The sequence below is a fragment of the Hemiscyllium ocellatum genome, chromosome 5, assembly GCF_020745735.1.
Source record: "Hemiscyllium ocellatum isolate sHemOce1 chromosome 5, sHemOce1.pat.X.cur, whole genome shotgun sequence".
Taxonomy (NCBI): domain Eukaryota; kingdom Metazoa; phylum Chordata; class Chondrichthyes; order Orectolobiformes; family Hemiscylliidae; genus Hemiscyllium; species Hemiscyllium ocellatum.
Window position 1 is genome coordinate 23,975,596 of NC_083405.1, and position 16,858 is coordinate 23,992,453.

Sequence of the window (16,858 nt, forward strand, 5' to 3'; positions counted from 1 at the left end):
TGGCCAGATTTAAAAAGAACAAGGGTAAAATTTGTTTTTGGGTTACTGGCTGAAAGATGAATGTTGTCTATGTCACAGGGGGAACAGATCTTTCTTGCTGATTTTTGAATGGTGCCATGGGATGTTTTATGTTTGCCTGCAAAGGTAGATATATCCTCAATGTAGCATCTCATCCATGGCATTTCTTCAGTAATGCATTGAAGTCCTGTTGTTATAAATTACATAATCAAAACCTTGCAGTAGAACTTGTGCACAAAATCTTCTGGCATAGCTTACAGTGGTATCAAATGAGCCAAAACAATGGACATATACCAAAGAAATAAAACTCAGACATTTCTACATATAAAATTCAGAATATAATATATGCCACCATTAGGAACAGCTGTCAAGAATGCTCATTATTTCTGTCTTTCTGCAAGATCTATAACTTGCAGACATTAACTATTAGAAAATGATTTTAAAATGAATAAACTGAGCTTTGGCTGTTTAATGTTATTACTACCATTTAATTTCCTTGCAAAGGTGATTGAGATAATGTACATCTGAGCATCGCCCTTTACATGAGCCTGGGAAACTTACCTGTGCAGCACTGCATCTTCTGAAATGCTCATCCTATCCATGTGTGACTCACCTGAGTTTCTTTTTTATTTTCACATAGGGGTCAGATTAGCTGTGCATTTTGCTAGCCATGAGAGTGTACATTATAATATTGGGGTGGAGATGGGCATATTGAAAGGCACACATTTGATCTCCAGCTTGGCACTCCAGCTCCCAACATTATTTAAAGGTTGACTCAATCTTATTCCTTACCTTCTCACCCTCCCACCCATCATATGTCACTCATTCCTGTTCAGTTCATGCATGGACCTCCATGCCACCTCAGTCCACTTATGCTACCCATGCACCCTTCAATCCTCTATTGTCACTTGTCCAATATGTACTATGCAACTTCCTATGGAGCCAAGCAATGGCACTGGGAAATACTTTTTAAAAAAATTAAACCTCTAACAATCTTAATTAAGCAGTAGATCCAAGCACATTATCATTGAGAACAGAAAACAAAAATACCATAGTGGTAGTACTGTTAAATGCTTAATAGATTTATAAACAAACAAAAAGGAGCATCAAAATTATATTGTATTTTTACATATTCCAAGTTTTAATTTTTATTGATTCGATAAATTACCTCCAATATAAATACATCATTAACTTTTGAAACTCAGCTAAGCATTCATAATGGCTACGAAAAACATAATAAATGTGTCCAGCTCCATTACATGAAGAGTAATGCTCCATTTCACTTATGGAACTACATGTCACTCAATCAATGGAGGGTAGCAGGTGCAGAATTTTTTTTACAACTTTCATTAGCAAGCATGTGTTTCTACAGCTAGAACTGCGATGATTTAGATAAAACCACAAAATCTGACAGAAAGCTGACGATTTCCTTTTTTTCTACATTATTAATGAATATGGCAGTTAAAAAAAAAATTTTAATGCATGACAATAATTACACAACGTTGATCAATGTAACAAAAAGCTTATCTTTGCAGGACAGATCTTGATAGTTAATTACTACGTGAAAATCACATCTATATTCCAATACAGTACTTCATAATAACATTTGGAGATGTCAGATATTTTATAGCCACCTACAGAAAGTTCCAGATCCCTTCGCATTTTTCCTGCAATTGTCTCAAATTCGACAAGGAGGTGCATTCTTTCAGGGTTTGCAAGACCCATGCAAGCAGATAAGAATAATGTACAGGGTGAAGCAGAATTCTCTAGGTGTCCTCACAATGGAAATCTGAACCCATAAGAGAATGATTTGCATGCATTCTGTCCCCAAGATCTTCCCAAACTGCCAGAAGGCCGTACAAAAGTAGTGTAGGTTCAGAAGACTTAGAAAAAGTAATTTCCACAAAAGCAAACTAAGACCTGAGTTTTCACCACGGTGGTTAGCCTCTCAAAACAGCAAAATGTAGATAAGTCCAAAATAAGTCCAGAAGTGATATCCTTGAACACAGCAGTTACCATTTTTGCTGAGGTGGTTAAATTTAGGCTGCATTTCACTCATGCGTGTTGCACAGAGGCAGCTTCCCAAGAAATCAACAGCATCCTTCTCTACTGTGTGATTTTGGTGAACTTAGTGCCTGAGAAATGCATAGATTAGACCCAGTAAGAGTAAGTCTGAATGTTGTGGGTTCAATTTGGATAATCAGGGTATGTTTTTGGAGAGGTATGCAAACACTTTTTGATATGGTCCCAGGATACATTTTGACAGTTGTCTTTTGGGAGATGTAAGGTGCCTTTTGGAATTACTGAAATAAATATGAATAGGTATAAAAAGTATATAAATCCATTAACAGTTAAGTTCATTGGAACTGTCTACAAACCTGTCAAAGGTTATTTTCAAAAGGACCTGTAAAAATGAGCTTTCAAAAATATCAAGGTATTTGAAAGTCCTGTTCTTTAAAATTTCAAGAAAAATATCTGCAATTAATGAAAAAGATTTGCTTGTGATTTCACTTTGTTGGCATAAATCTGAGAACACTGGATTAGTTCTACACGGATTTGAGGTAGAGAGGCATTGCTTGACTTGGAGATCATGGAGGGTAATGGAGAGCCAATAGCTGGCATGACATGGTATGTTTGGGGTATGAGAAATGTGATTGATGCGGTGCTGTTCTGTTTTTTCCGGAACTTCAATGCCGTGAGAGTGCATGAGGGTAAGCCTTTGATGTGGCCCACCTCTACACTCAGCACTCTTGTTCCCTGGTCTGATTCCTCGGGATCTCTGCCATTCTAGAATGAAAATCCCAACAGCTGGCCAATTTCTGGGCTGGCTACGTTCTCTATGTATGAGTGAAAACCCAGACTCGATTTCTATGTTTCTTGACTCAATTCACATTTCATAGAGAAATGGAAATCGAGCCATTGGATACAAAATTAATGGTTGTAATCCATGCATCCAAGTGACTAAGTTTAAACTAGTTCACAACCATTTATTAGGTCTTTGAATCTTAACATTTACTTTATAATATAATCTTGCACTTACAGTTTTCAATTTTGTCTTATTTTTGACCATGTTAGCCGTGTTCATATCACTTCTGTCACACTGGAGCATTTAAATGGAGCTTATAAAGTGGAGGATGGTAATGGCCATATCAGAGACCCCTATCTAAAGGAGCACAACATCAGGACATACTTAGTAATTAACCCAAAGGTAAGTGTTAATTAGTTTTCCTCCTCTCCTCTTACTTGAAATTGACTTTTTTTCAAAAATCACAGACTATAACCAGCAATTTCTGTTAAGTGACGTTCAGCCTAGGTAGCTCACTTCTATTTGCATTTATAATTATTTTTTATTGGTCTTTCCTGTTTTGATTTCATGAGCAAAGAGTGGTTGGAAGTTCTTTACAGAACAATATTGCTGTCGAAGAGAGTGATGCTGCAAAAGCACAGCCAGTCAAGCAGCATCTAAGGTGCAGGAGAGTTGACATTTCGAGCATAAGCTCTTCATTAGGAATGCTAAGGATGAAAAACAGCAAGGGTCCTTTGCAGGTCTGGGAGAGTGTGGCCCTGAGTTGGGGCAAGGCTGACTGCGGGGAATGTAGGTGGCGGCGCATGGCTACGAGTGTGGAGCAGAGGATCTGGAGGGAGAACTGTTTGTGAAGGTTTTGAAGTTGTAGTAGGTACTGGTTGTCTTGGTCAAGTCCAAATTGTGATGGTCTGAATGTAGTCCGGGGACCATGCAGGATCAGTCAATTCCATAGGCAGGTCCTGAGGAAGGAGATGTGCCTGTAGTAGCGGGTCTGCATCAGGATGTGGCTGAAAAGCTTCAGGGCAGAGGAGACAACCTGGGCTTGTGGGGGAAGGGGGGTGTGCAGTGAGAGAGAGACTCACTGAGATCCTTTAGAGGGAGGAGGAGAACTTCTTCAAGGTGGGCATCCTTGGAAGAGGCTTCGCAGTAAGGTTAAAATCAACTAAGAGAAAGTGAGTACTGCAGATGCTGGAGACCAGAGTCGAGAGTGTGATGCTGGGAAAGCACAGCGGGTCAGGCAGCATCCGAGGAGCAGGAGAATTGACGTTTTGAGCATAAGCTCTTCATTAGGAATGCTTATGCTCAAAATGTTGGCTCTCCTGCTCCTCAGATCCTGCCTGACCTCTTGTGCTTTTCCAGCACCACACTCTTAGACTCTGGTCTCCAGCATCTGCAGTACTCACTTTCTCCAGAGCAATATTGCTGTACTTGTAAATAAATCCTAAATTAAAATACCAAGACCTGTTTACATCAAAGTTGGAAGTGAGGATTTCAAATTTGTGCGTGACCTCCATTGCTTCATGCAGCCCCAAGATAAAGGTTAGATATGTGCACTTTCACTATTGTGAATTGCATTACTTATTGGAACTTTCTTTTTAATGGAATCCATATAAAATGCAATTGATGAAATTCTCAAATGCCGGAATTCAAGCAGGTGTTACAATTGTGATGATTATAAGATTGTCAAATAATTTAAAATAAAACAAAATATTGTTTGTCCTGTTCTGAAGTCTGTCTGACAGCAACATTGGGTAATGTGATTATTGGAGATTAAAAGTGCCAATGTTTTACTGGGAAATATGTGCAAGATATTTATTTACACTTGGAGTCATTGACAGCAGCCTGTGTAATAACAGTGGATAAGCTGAGAGCTTCCAGAGAAGTGCTGAGGATGTCGAGTTGTAAACAATAATGCTTTGAACTCTTCAAGGTAAACAAGAGGCTGGCTACTCAGTGATTGTACCTGGATACAAGGACCATGTTGTGGGCTTTATGATGGTTTAAATTGGCAGAATCCTTTCTGACCATAGGCTACTCTCTCATTAGAGAGAGAGAGAGAGAGAGAGAAACAATGGGTGGTGATTTAACCTTCATAGTAACATCAGCCAGTGTGGGAATTGAACCCACTCTACATTGCAAGCCAGCCATCCAGCCAACTGAGCGGATAACTTGGGCTTTGTGAAAGCAAGGATACAAAGGAAACTGTTGAGATATTAGGTTACAAGTTTTCTTAAGATGCCACTGAATATCACAGTCTGCCAAGATGCAAGAAAGAGACAGCAGTTGCAGGAAGTTCAATACCATGCAGGAGTATGTGCAGAAAGCAAGATAAAGGTTTAGAAAAACCCAGCATTGCATTTTCTTTACTTAAATGTGTTTGAAGTCTAGGAGTTGCAGGGGGCATGTGTTGAAAAATTGGATCTTAAGGCATGGGTGATATGGTCATCTTATCACCACCACTGGCATTTGACTAGTGGCAGAGTAAGTAATGAATAACCCTTGTGGCCAAATAAGGGACAACTAAAGATTTAGTCATGCCATCATTATTGTTTTATCAGTGGGCGTCTGCCATCATAAAGCCCATAACATGGGCCTTGTGTCCAGGTACAATCACTGATAAGCTATCCTCTCATTTATTTTTCAGAGTTCAAAGCATTATTGTTTGCAACACGACATCCTCAGCACGTTTCTGGAGACTGCTATTGCTGACTTCTAATGGCCCACCAAAGGCCCTTTTGCAGCAAGGACTACCCCATGGCAGAACATCCCCATCCCTCAAGCACGATCATCATCCTATTCCCATTTACCTTTAGCCTAGGTCCACCTAACTAGCCTTTGGGGTCCAGAACCCAGTTACCATGGCTCCAGACTGGTGACTGTGCTACAGCTGCAGAGCAGGTGCATTCCTAGCTGTGGCCACCACTCTTGATGGTGCTGCTAGACTGGAAGAGCTGATGGATCATAAATCCAGCTGGGGCTCCCGGAAGCACCTGAAGTTGCATTGCCACCAACCACAAGAAATCCAGGCCCACGTGTGTTAACTTAATGTTTCAAGGCCAGAGATATTGTTCAAAAGTTCTGTGTATTAGACAAGTCATTCATGCCAACACTGTCCTGACTGCCTTATCTCATGCAGCTCATGGTGGGGGGGGAGGTTGTATTTACTGTGCTACCCTGTGTGGAGTCGAGAACCCTCCTGCCTTTCAATCTCTGTTGTAATGAAGACCAGTGTGGAAGGCTCCTGGATGGCCTTTCTACCCTACTATTAATTGGGCAAGTAATTCCCCAAAAAAAAGCCTTCATTTCACTGCTTCTGACATTCCAACAACATCAGGTGGAGCAGTCGCTATATGAACAAATGCTGTTAAGTTTGTTTGTAGGATTTCCATGTACGTACCCAATCAAATAATGAATCATCAGGAAAGGGCAGCAGTGATGTAGTGGTTATGTCACAAAACTAATAATCTAGTACCTTAGATTAATGTTCTGAGAACATGTGATTGAGTCTTACCATGGCAGATGATAAAATTTAAATTCATTAAAAATAAACTCTCTAATGGTGTCTGGGTAACTATGGTTGATTGTCATAAAACCTATCTGATTCACTAATGTCCTTTAGGGAAGGAAGTCCCATTCTCACTGACTCTAGACCCACAATAATGTGGTTGACTCTCAACTTCCCTCTGGGTAGTTAGGGGTGGGTGATAAATGCTAACCTATCCAACACCACACACATCCTGTCAATGAATAAAACAAAAAGGGTGCAAGGGATGAGCTGCAGGCCATTTGTCAATTTCCCTACACGGCACTACCCCACTTCAGTAAGACAATCCCCACTCTGATACCCCTCTTCCTCTCTTTTACTTTTGGCCTGGGTTCCTCACTAAATTTAAGTCTCTGTAGAAGAACTGCCAGCAGCTACCACTACTTCCCCTGTGGTGCTGCCTGCAATGAAGAGATGCCATCCTCTGAGGATTTCCACAGTGGATCCACAGCCAGGCAAGGCCAGTCAGTCACTGGCCAGTTAAGTGCCTGACTGACTCTCAATATGGTGGCTGCAAACGTGTTGCTGGCCAAAGCACAGCAGGCCAGGCAGCATCTCAGGAATAGAGAATTCGACGTTTCGAGCATAAGCCCTTCAGCCCAGGTTCAAATCTCATCCTGGGGAGCCCAGGTTCAAATCTCATCCTGGGGAACCCAGGTTCAAATCTCATCCTGCCAGATGGTTAAAGTTAAATCCTTATTCCTGATGAAGGTCTTATGCTCGAAACGTCGAATTCTCTATTCCTGAGATGCTGCCTGGCCTGCTGTGCTTTGACCAGCAACACATTTGCAGCTGTGATCTCCAGCATCTGCAGACCTCATTTTTTACTCTCAATATGGTGGGTCAGTTCTGAAGGAAGCAATATGGGGTCCTTACAATCTCTACAGCTGCAATTTGGGACTCCTGGCAGCTGGATTAAATTCCACCCTTTATTTGCTTAAAAAAATGATATAAACATTTTAATAGGAATTTGCCTTGGGAACACACCAAGAATACAAGCAATACTGAGAAAGGTTGCTTTTCATCTGAAACAGGAATTATGGTTTGGAAAAATAAAATTGTCTGGGAAAATGAATGACTCAGAAGAATAGGAATAGGCTTTATTATATATTCATTGAATCTCCCCATTCTAGATAAAGCTGCAGGATGCATTATCTGTTCAAATGGACCCTGTCCCTGAAAATGTTATTGATGTACAACTGTGAAACGCAATATTCTAATTGTGTATTCATTCAGCATTTTGTTGCGATCTGTAGCAGTTTTCACTGCATGTTATAATGCTGACAACACCCTTGCTTTAAAAGTATACATTTTAAATTGCTTTTTCTGGCCAGGTGCCTGATAGACATAGAGTTGACAGTTGACAGGACTGAGAAATCAGACAGTGGAATTATTTTTCCAACATAGAACATGTATTCTCTTACAGAGGCATACACTACATAAGTAAGTTTAAAAGAGCTAATATGCACGACATAGGGCTGAATTTTAATTTTCAGACCCATTCACCCACATGGTGAATACCCAAAACTTTCAGCCCAATACTTGTCATACAATCATTATATTTGCATTTGATTTCCAGGTTTCCTGGTCAATTAGAGTGACCAAACATGAAGATGACCTGGAGAAATCTCCTTTAGCTCCAATCACAGAGATGTTTTGACAGAGCCAGCATCTGCAAAGCTCCAGTTTCAATGTGGTGGGGCTGAATCATATTTCAGGTCTGCATCCCTGGTGATAATGATGTGGGCTTTAAGTTCCAATGGGGAGGTTGTGTTCCCCTGACAGAGAGGACACAGGCTGCCTCAGAATTGAATTTGATAGGCCTGTAAGTAGAAGGAAAGGTCAGCAGCAGGAACATAGTGCTTCTGTCCTGAAGAATGAATTGCAAGGGTTCATCTCAGGGCTCCTTACTTGCTCTCTTATTGATCACTAACATTGTGCCTACCTCGATGTTCACAGGATCCTGTCTGCTTTGCTTTTTTTTATGCTTTGCCACCTCGGCCAAAGCCTAAAGACTCAAACTACTTCAGTTCTGAAGAAGGGTCACTGGACCCAAACCATTAACTCTGATTTCACTCCACAAATGCTGTTAAACCTGCTGAGATTTTCCAGCAATTTCTGGTTTTTTTCCTCAAAATACTTGGCCTTGCCTTGCCTTGCTGGTTAATGCGGACATAAAGCCAGGCAGCTTCTCGTGGTTGTTAGTAGTTATCATGTGACGAAGTGCACATTTTGCTGTATGGCACAACGTGATGCTTATCTCAAACCTGCATTATGTGGCAAACACACTGCATGCGCATCAGCTAATTGGCCATGTCTCAAAGTCCTCGGACAAGAAACACCTTTCAATCAGGGGGCCTGACAAAGTAGGTCAAGGGCAGCCTCTGGATATCTGCCCAGGAATTATTGTTATTCATTCATGGGGTGTGGGCATCACTGGCTAGGCCAGCATTTATAGTCTAGAGAGCAGTTGAGAGTCAACCACACTGGGCTTGGAGAGATAAGGTCTCCAAGTGATCTGGTTATCAATTAAGTATAATATAGCCACATGGCAGACAATGTGAACTCAAGTTCTCGTCTGCCACTGGAATGTGATGACCTGCCCAATGATGAATTAGAACTCTCTCACTTCTCAGGTTGGCTTACACCTTTCATCTCACCTGGATCTTTCTAGTGTCCTCAGAATTTAGGTGAAGGAGGAGGATAAAAGCACCTTACAGCTGGTGATGCATTCTCAGGATGCACTATTAGACTGGCATGCACCCTTTGCAGCCAAGATACGTTCTTCTTGATAGGGCTAACAAGAGAGGAGTTTGAGTCATGACATGATGGATCTGACATCACTGTGAGGAGGACAAATGATGGAGACAGGAAAAGCAGGAAAGAGCCCTCCATCAGGGGGTGTAGCATCCTCCAAGCTCTTGCTCAGCTGGACGCAGATGCGACTCATCAGGGTCATCACTGAAGAGGAATAGCAGCAGAATTTCTGTCAGCCTTTCTAGCCGGGCTGTGCATGATTCTGAAGCGATTGAAAAATCTATCCAAAACATGAGTGCCATGGTGTCTACATCCATGTGGTAGATGTGGCTGGCATCCTGGGCCTTACCAATGACCTGTGCACTCAATCTGCCATGTAATTGAAGATTTAGGAAAACCTCACCTTAGCCATTCAGTGACTTGCTGAAATGCAGCAACAACTTTCCAACTCTTGGTAAGAAGGAATGTGTAGGTAGGCCATGACAGAGCAATAGCAGTATTGTGAAATGGAAGTTGCAACACTCTTCAAAGCAATTCCACTCTGGCTCCTCCTGTTGCTCATCTTCCTCCTCTGCCAAGATGTAGAGTGCATGTCAACTTCCTCCTTTTGTTGTGCAAGTCCTTATTGCTGTTATGCAAAGGACATACTGAAAAATGTTCCCAGATCTCTTCAGATATGTGAATTGTGTCATCAGCAACTCAATTGATTGGTAATTCCAGCTCATACGACATCTATTACAACTTCCCTTGGCATTGGTGTTTGGGCTTCCCACAGTATCCTTAGAAAGTTGCCCATGTCTTCAAAGAGACACTCACTAACTCTACTTCGAGGTCTGAATATCTATGGAAACCTTAGCATGCACAGGGTGAGGATGCTTCCTTAAGAATCTGCAGCTGACTTCCAGAGTGAAGCAGAGTACAATGAACTCTGGAGTTTCTCCTAACCATTTATAAAATCCATTAAAAGCTCAGGTTTCAGTATGATACACTTTACAACTATGACTTTGTAAGATAATTGCACACCACTTGGTCATTTATCTTGTACAAACAGATCCACAACTTTGAACCTGGCCTTATACAGTATCCAGACCACGACATCCAATAGATTTACTGGAGAAAGCAGATAGTTATTGGATGAAGTTCAATATATAATGAAATGTAAGCTGATACATTTTTGTACATGTCGTGTCAGCATAAAATGAATTCTATTCTGAAGTGTGTGCAGGAACAAAGAGATCTGGGTACATGTGTGCATAAGACTATAAAGTTTGCAAGACAGTTGGAGAGCAATTAATAAAGCATTGTGTATTCTAAGCTTCATGAAGAGTGGCAATGAGTGCAACAGTTGGGAAAATATGCTCAACTTGAATAGGCATAGTTATACTTCATCTGAAGTATTGTGTACAGTTATTGGTGCCACTATAGGAAAGATGTGAAGCATTGGAGAGAGTGCAGAAAAGATGAATGAGAATGATTCTAATGATGAAAAGCTTAGATTATGAGGATAGATTGAAGAAATTGGGTCTTGAGGAGAAAGCCAAGAGCGGATCTGACAGACATTTTTAAAACCATGAGTTGTCTTTACAAAGTAGATACAAAGGAACTGTTTGTTATCATAATAAGAGTTATGTTCTGAAGTCTGCTGCCAAGAAGTATGGTGAAGGCAGGTTTGATTGAATCATCCAAGAGAAAATGTTTTTATTTTATATAAAGCAAAATAACGTGCAGAGTTATGAGGGAAAATCTAGGAGATCCAGCCAGACATGATAAGTTTAAGGTCCTTCTTCTGCACAGCAAAAATTATGTGAATCTAGACCAATAGTTTCTATTGTTCAGAACAGCCTGTCAGTTGGAATGGTCCATATTGATCGGCTCCATTGGCTGAAGGCGGGTCAGCACAACTGAGAAGCTTCTCAGCCGAAGAACCTGGTCTTCCATCGAGACACAAGATCATGTCAGAGATAATACCATTATTTGGGTATTATCTCTGACCCATCTCCTAATCACTGCTGACATTTATTATGATTTTGTGATAGTTGCTGAGCAGCTGGAAATAGGTACAGTTGTTAATGGTAGCTGCTGGGTAATCTGGGATTGCCTTGTGTGCAATTTATGACTCCATGTATACACGGGGATTCAGTCAGTGAGGCAGAAATGTAACTCTTGTGTGATTTCATTGTGCTACCTTAGAAGGAAAGTGCTTTAAATATTGGGTCTGGCATTGGCACTTGGTCACCTGTGAGATGCACTTGTGGGCAAGAGATTTTGAGATCCTACAAACCTAACCTCCAGATTCTTGAAGGAGTCGAATATGAAGAAATTAATAACTCTGACCTTGATTGTTACAGGCAATGAAGGATGCCATTGTCTTTTATCCTAACTCCACAGTCCTTTCCCTAACTGCATTTCTCTCCTGGGTAGCTTTTATTAAACAATGCTTTTCACAACTTTGGTGCCATATTTGATCCCAAGATGAACTTCTGACTACATTTCCACCCAAACACTTCCATAACATTGTCTAATTTCATCCCTACCTCAGCTTATATGTTACTGAATCCCTCCAATACACTTATGTTATCTCTAGACTTATCTATTCCAATGCAGTTCCGGCTGGATCCCATATTATACCCTGTAAAATTTTAAAGTCATTCAAAATTCAGCATTTCATTTTGTTAATAATATTAAGTTCTATTCATCCATCACCTTTGTGATTACTGTCCTGTATTGGCTCCCAGTTAATATGTGCTTCAATTTGACAATTCTGATTCTTTAACTTCCTCCAATGACCTTAGCCTTCCCCACTTCTTTCCAGCCTCCTCCGTCATACAGCCTTCCAAATTATCTGCACTATTTCTGGCCTCTTGAACACTCTTAGTTTTAATTGCTTCACTATTAGTGATTCTACCCTAAGCCTTGGAATTGTCTCCCTAAACCTTTCTATCTCTGCCTCTCTCCCTGAAAGCTTATCTCTTTGGCATAGATTTTGAATATTTGCATCAGTATCACCTTACCTCATTGGTGTCTCATGTTGCGCTGTGATGCTTCCTTTTAGGAGGCTGCATGTGTCTATGACCACGTGAGGACTATAAGATAGAGGCATAAGTAGGCCATTCAGCCCATCGAGTCTGCTGATACATTTCTCAAGAGAGTCTACTGAGGCTCTGGTATTCAGGAAACATATTATAAGGCTGCATGCCCGAGGTTAAGGGTTATCCTTTCCTATGAATCAGAGCTCTATGTTCATCTCCTCTGTTATGTGGCATGGCAGGTGATTGAGGAACAAACTGCTGGTCCTCTTATATCTAAAACCCCATCACTGCACTGGTGGCTTCCATGTTGCTCTGAAAATTGAAAAGTGGAAAATCCAGTTCAAACATACTGTTGCCAAAGGAGCAGGAATGATCTTCGAAATATGAAAAAATACCTCCAGAATAGTGAAAGCACAGTCCCTGAACACACTCCATGAGTAGAAATCTTTCACTTGGGCAAAAAATCATTTGTCAGAACAGAGTCTTTAAACACTTTCTTTCCTTTTAAATTGCTTAGCTTGGTTAAACCCCATTGTCCTCTTGACTTCTGTTTCCGGATAGATTTCTCAACATCTGGGGAACTGAAGCACATCACAGCTAAAGTCAGAGTCCTTGGTGGAAAAAAAATGCAGCTAATGAGTATTTTACTGATGTGGCAAATCTGTCTGTACCACACAGTTTTCCAGCCTACAGCTGAAGAATACATTTACATTAAAAGTTGAATTCCTGCAGCTCTTAAAATGTTTGAATGTATAAACAAAGGTGGCTCACGGCAAAGATGAAAAAAATTGGAACGTAATAATAATTTTAACAGCTTGATGTTTTGAGATAAAAATCACACAACACCAGGTTAGAGTCCAACAGGTTTAATTGGAAGCACACTAGCTTTCGGAGCGCTGCTCCTTCATCAGGTGATTATGCACAACCACCTGATAAAGGAGCGTCGCTCCGAAAGCTAGTGTGCTTCCAATTAAACCTGTTGACCTATAACCTGGTGTTGTGTGATTTTTAAAATTTGTACACCCCAGTCCAACACTGACATCTCCAAATCTTGATGTTTTGAGTGTGTGTGCTGGTAACAAGATTTCTTTAAGGCAATTGTAGTCCTATAGAGATCTCCTTAACTTTGTATTCTGTTAATGTGTATTTTCATGATAACTGTGGAATGTTTTGAATATGTACCCATTAGAAAGTACTGATTTTCTAGTATTCTCATTTTAAAATCTATAGGTGGAGAGACGTAGCCCCCAACAACATTTCAGACATAGACATACTGCAGATGGAGCCAAAATGAGAGCTTCTGTTCGTATGACCAGATACCTGGAGTCCTGGGGAGCAGCCAAACCCTTCGCACATTTACACCATCGAGACAGTATGACAACTGAAAATGGAAAAATCAACACAGTTGTAAGGATGAGCCAGTGTATTTATTTTTTGGGAGGCTTTTTTATAATTCTTACTATTGTTGAAAGCTGATTACTGTACAAAAACAATACAGTTTTAGGGAAGTATCCATAACTAGAACCATAAAATTCATTTGTATGTGTATTGTGTGATTGGCACTATTATTGTGTTTATTTGTATGTTTTCTTTAATTGCTGAATGGGGTAGCATGGTGGCTGAGTAGTTAGCAGTGCTGCCTCATAGCTTCAGGGACCTGGGCTCTATTCTATCCTCAGGTGACTGCCTGTGTGGAGTTGGAAAATTGTCCTTGTATTTGGGTGGGTTTTCTCCAATTGCTCCAGTTTTCACCCATAGTTCAAAGATATGCTGTTTTGATGGGCTGGTCAGGAGAAATGCAGGGTTACACGGAAAAGACAGGGTTTTTTAAAGGGTCAGGGTAGTCTCAGTGGGCCGAATGGTGCTTCCACACCTTAGGGATTAATGTTCTCATAAGAGGTTGTGGTAGTGTCCCTTACATGGCATGTGAAGATGCTTGCTAATATACAGATGAAAGTTCACATAACCAATGATCCTAACCTGAGAGAGGCTGATGTATACAATTCTCCAAGGTTACAGAGTATTTATAGAATTGCCTGAAAGGGGCTTTGGCTGGATTTCTTTGCAGAGGTGGCGGTCAACCACCCCGCTGGCAGAAATATCGAGGCGATCTCATTTACGCTGGCTGAGGAGACCATGGCTAGATTTTACAGGCATTGAGTTTGTGGCTTACCCAGAGCCCCTCTCTACCCCACCCACACTCTCCATGTGGGCAGAGGTCTTGCTACAATGAAGTGCTGGCCAATCAGAAGGCTATGGATAATTGGCCACTCTCCAGAATTGGCAACGTCACTAGGTTTGTTGGCCACCAGTCGACTACAATCAGTCCCTGACTAGGTTTTTTTTTTAGATTAGACTTACAGTGTGGAAACAGGCCCTTCGGCCCAACAAGTCCACACCGACCCGCCGAAGCGCAACCCACCCATACCCCTACATTACCCCTTACCTAACACTACGGGCAATTTAGCATGGCCAATTCACCTGACCCGCACATCTTTGGACTGTGGGAGGAAACCGGAGCCCCCGGAGGAAACCCACGCAGACACGGGGAGAACGTGCAAACTCCACACAGTCAGTCGCCTGAGTCGGGAATTGAACCCAGGTCTTCAGGCGCTGTGAGGCAGCAGTGCTAACCACTGTGCCACCGTGCCGCCCACAAGTGTCATGAAGGAATCTGTAAAACTAGTTAAGTTGGATCAGTTTCGGAGAGGCTACTCTGCCAGGTCCTGGCTAGGTGTTTTACTATGACTAGAAGACTTAAAGTTGGAGTAGGAGGCAAACTTCATAAGCTTTTGCATTAGACCTGCATTGAGTGAAGGTGCCCACCAGAATCAAACATCCTTCTCCCACCCCAGCCTGTAGCCATGTGGCATGGACACTAGTGGGAAGTGGCCATTAATTGACCATTTGAAAGCCTCAACTGGCACAAGGATGGGTGCACTGCCTGGCACATACCTCTAGTGCCTCCTGTCTTTCCATGCAATTTTACATTATCTCTGACTGCCAACCTACCTACAAAGGGACAACAATTTCCAGCCTTCAGGTCGGTGTTGAGAATGTGGGACATCTACAGTGTGACATCCAAGCAGTCAATGTACCATGAGAATTAAACATTGTTGGAATGGCAAGGAAGAAATTTCCATTCACCTCAATCTGATCTTGTCCCTGGCCTCTGGTGCTTGATGCTGACAATGAAAACTGTGAGATAAAATTTCATTCTTCAGCATTAAGTATCTCTCAACCACTTAATTTTGTACAGTCCTGGTATCAATTGTTTTCTAGATTAGTCTATAATGTTTACATGTTGTTTGAATTCATAAGAACAACTGTACTTTTTGAACGTATATCAGGTTTCTAGATCTATAACCCTGTTAAGCCCAATGAGCGTTTTATCAGTACTGGTGAATACCATGACTGAATTGTTTCTTCACAATTCATAATTTGTAGCTGCAGCTACAACAAATGCTAAATTAAATGGAAAAGACTGAAATATATGTGTGGCTAGTGTGATGTGGCTGCTCTGAAATGTCATTCTGTCCTCTTAAATCAATTGAAAGTAATGGAATAATTGTACAGCCCTGAATTGTGATTAAAAGTGAATGAAAATTTTGATGGAGCATCTGAAAAACTGTAAAATGAAAGAAGACACACTGTTTATCAGTCATTTGTTAACACCAGGGGTGGAATATTTTACCCACCAGCTGTTAGAATGATGGGGGTGCGTTTGGGGATATAAACTTAAGGGGCATGGCATCTGTGGGAGAGTTCGGATGGCCCTCCTTTGAATGAATTGAAGCTCTGTAGTGAACAGTTACTGTCTGCTGAAGGGTGTCCTCCTCGCAATGCTGGTATTTTATGAGCAGTGAAGAGGTGCCCAGACATATTGTGAAATCACCAGGTAAAACTTAGGGAAAACCTTGTTAAGGGTGGTATCTCCCCTTTTCAGCACCCGGTGTCCAATCCAGGTGCCCCTCCCTCACCTACCCACACCCGTGGACCCTTACCCTTTAAGCTGGATTTTCCCTGAAACAGAAATCCAAATTCCTTGTAGACCCAAACAGAAATGAGCATGAGTTTCACGGGGTTGATTACTTTGTTTGTATGAAGACAGGTTTGACAACCAATTAGCACCTGCAGAAGTGGGAACAGGGGTGGAAGAACTGAAGTGTTAGCCCACTTTGACTCAGCAGAGCAACCATTGCCGTGGAGACAGTATCACTGCAGCCATGCTTTATTGCAGAGCCCAACAAATCGCAGTCAGTCACGTTTTTAGTAAGGAATCTCCCTGTCACCCGAAATTACTGAACTGTTCCATAGAACATAGAAAAATACAGCGCAGTACAGGCCCTTCGGTCCTCGATATTGCACCGATCCAAGCCCACCTAACCTACACTAGCCCACTTTCCTCCATATGCCTATCCAATGCCCGTTTAAATGCCCATAAAGAGGGAGAGTCGACCACTGTTACTGGCAGGGCATTCCATGAACTCACGACTCACTGAGTAAAGAATCTACCCTAACATCAGTCCTATACCTACCACCCCTTAATTTAAAGCTATGCCCCCTCGTAATAGCTGAAACCCCTAATCATCTTGTACACCTCTATCAAGTCACCCCTAAACTTTCTTTTCTCCAATGAAAACAGCCCCAAGTGCCTCAGCCTTTCCTCATATGATCTTCCTACCATACCAGGCAACATCCTGG

General features: G+C 41.6%; 1 protein-coding gene across 1 annotated transcript in view; it reads left to right on the plus strand.

Moving 5' to 3' along the window:
- The window catches only part of LOC132815957 (adenylate cyclase type 2-like), a 624,569-nt gene that overhangs the window by 495,816 nt on the left and 111,895 nt on the right, over positions 1-16,858 (plus strand). Inside the window, exons 10-11 of the mRNA XM_060825336.1 lie at positions 3,094-3,226; positions 13,385-13,561. Coding sequence (XP_060681319.1) covers positions 3,094-3,226; positions 13,385-13,561 — 310 coding nt within the window. The remainder of the gene's footprint in view (positions 1-3,093; positions 3,227-13,384; positions 13,562-16,858) is intronic.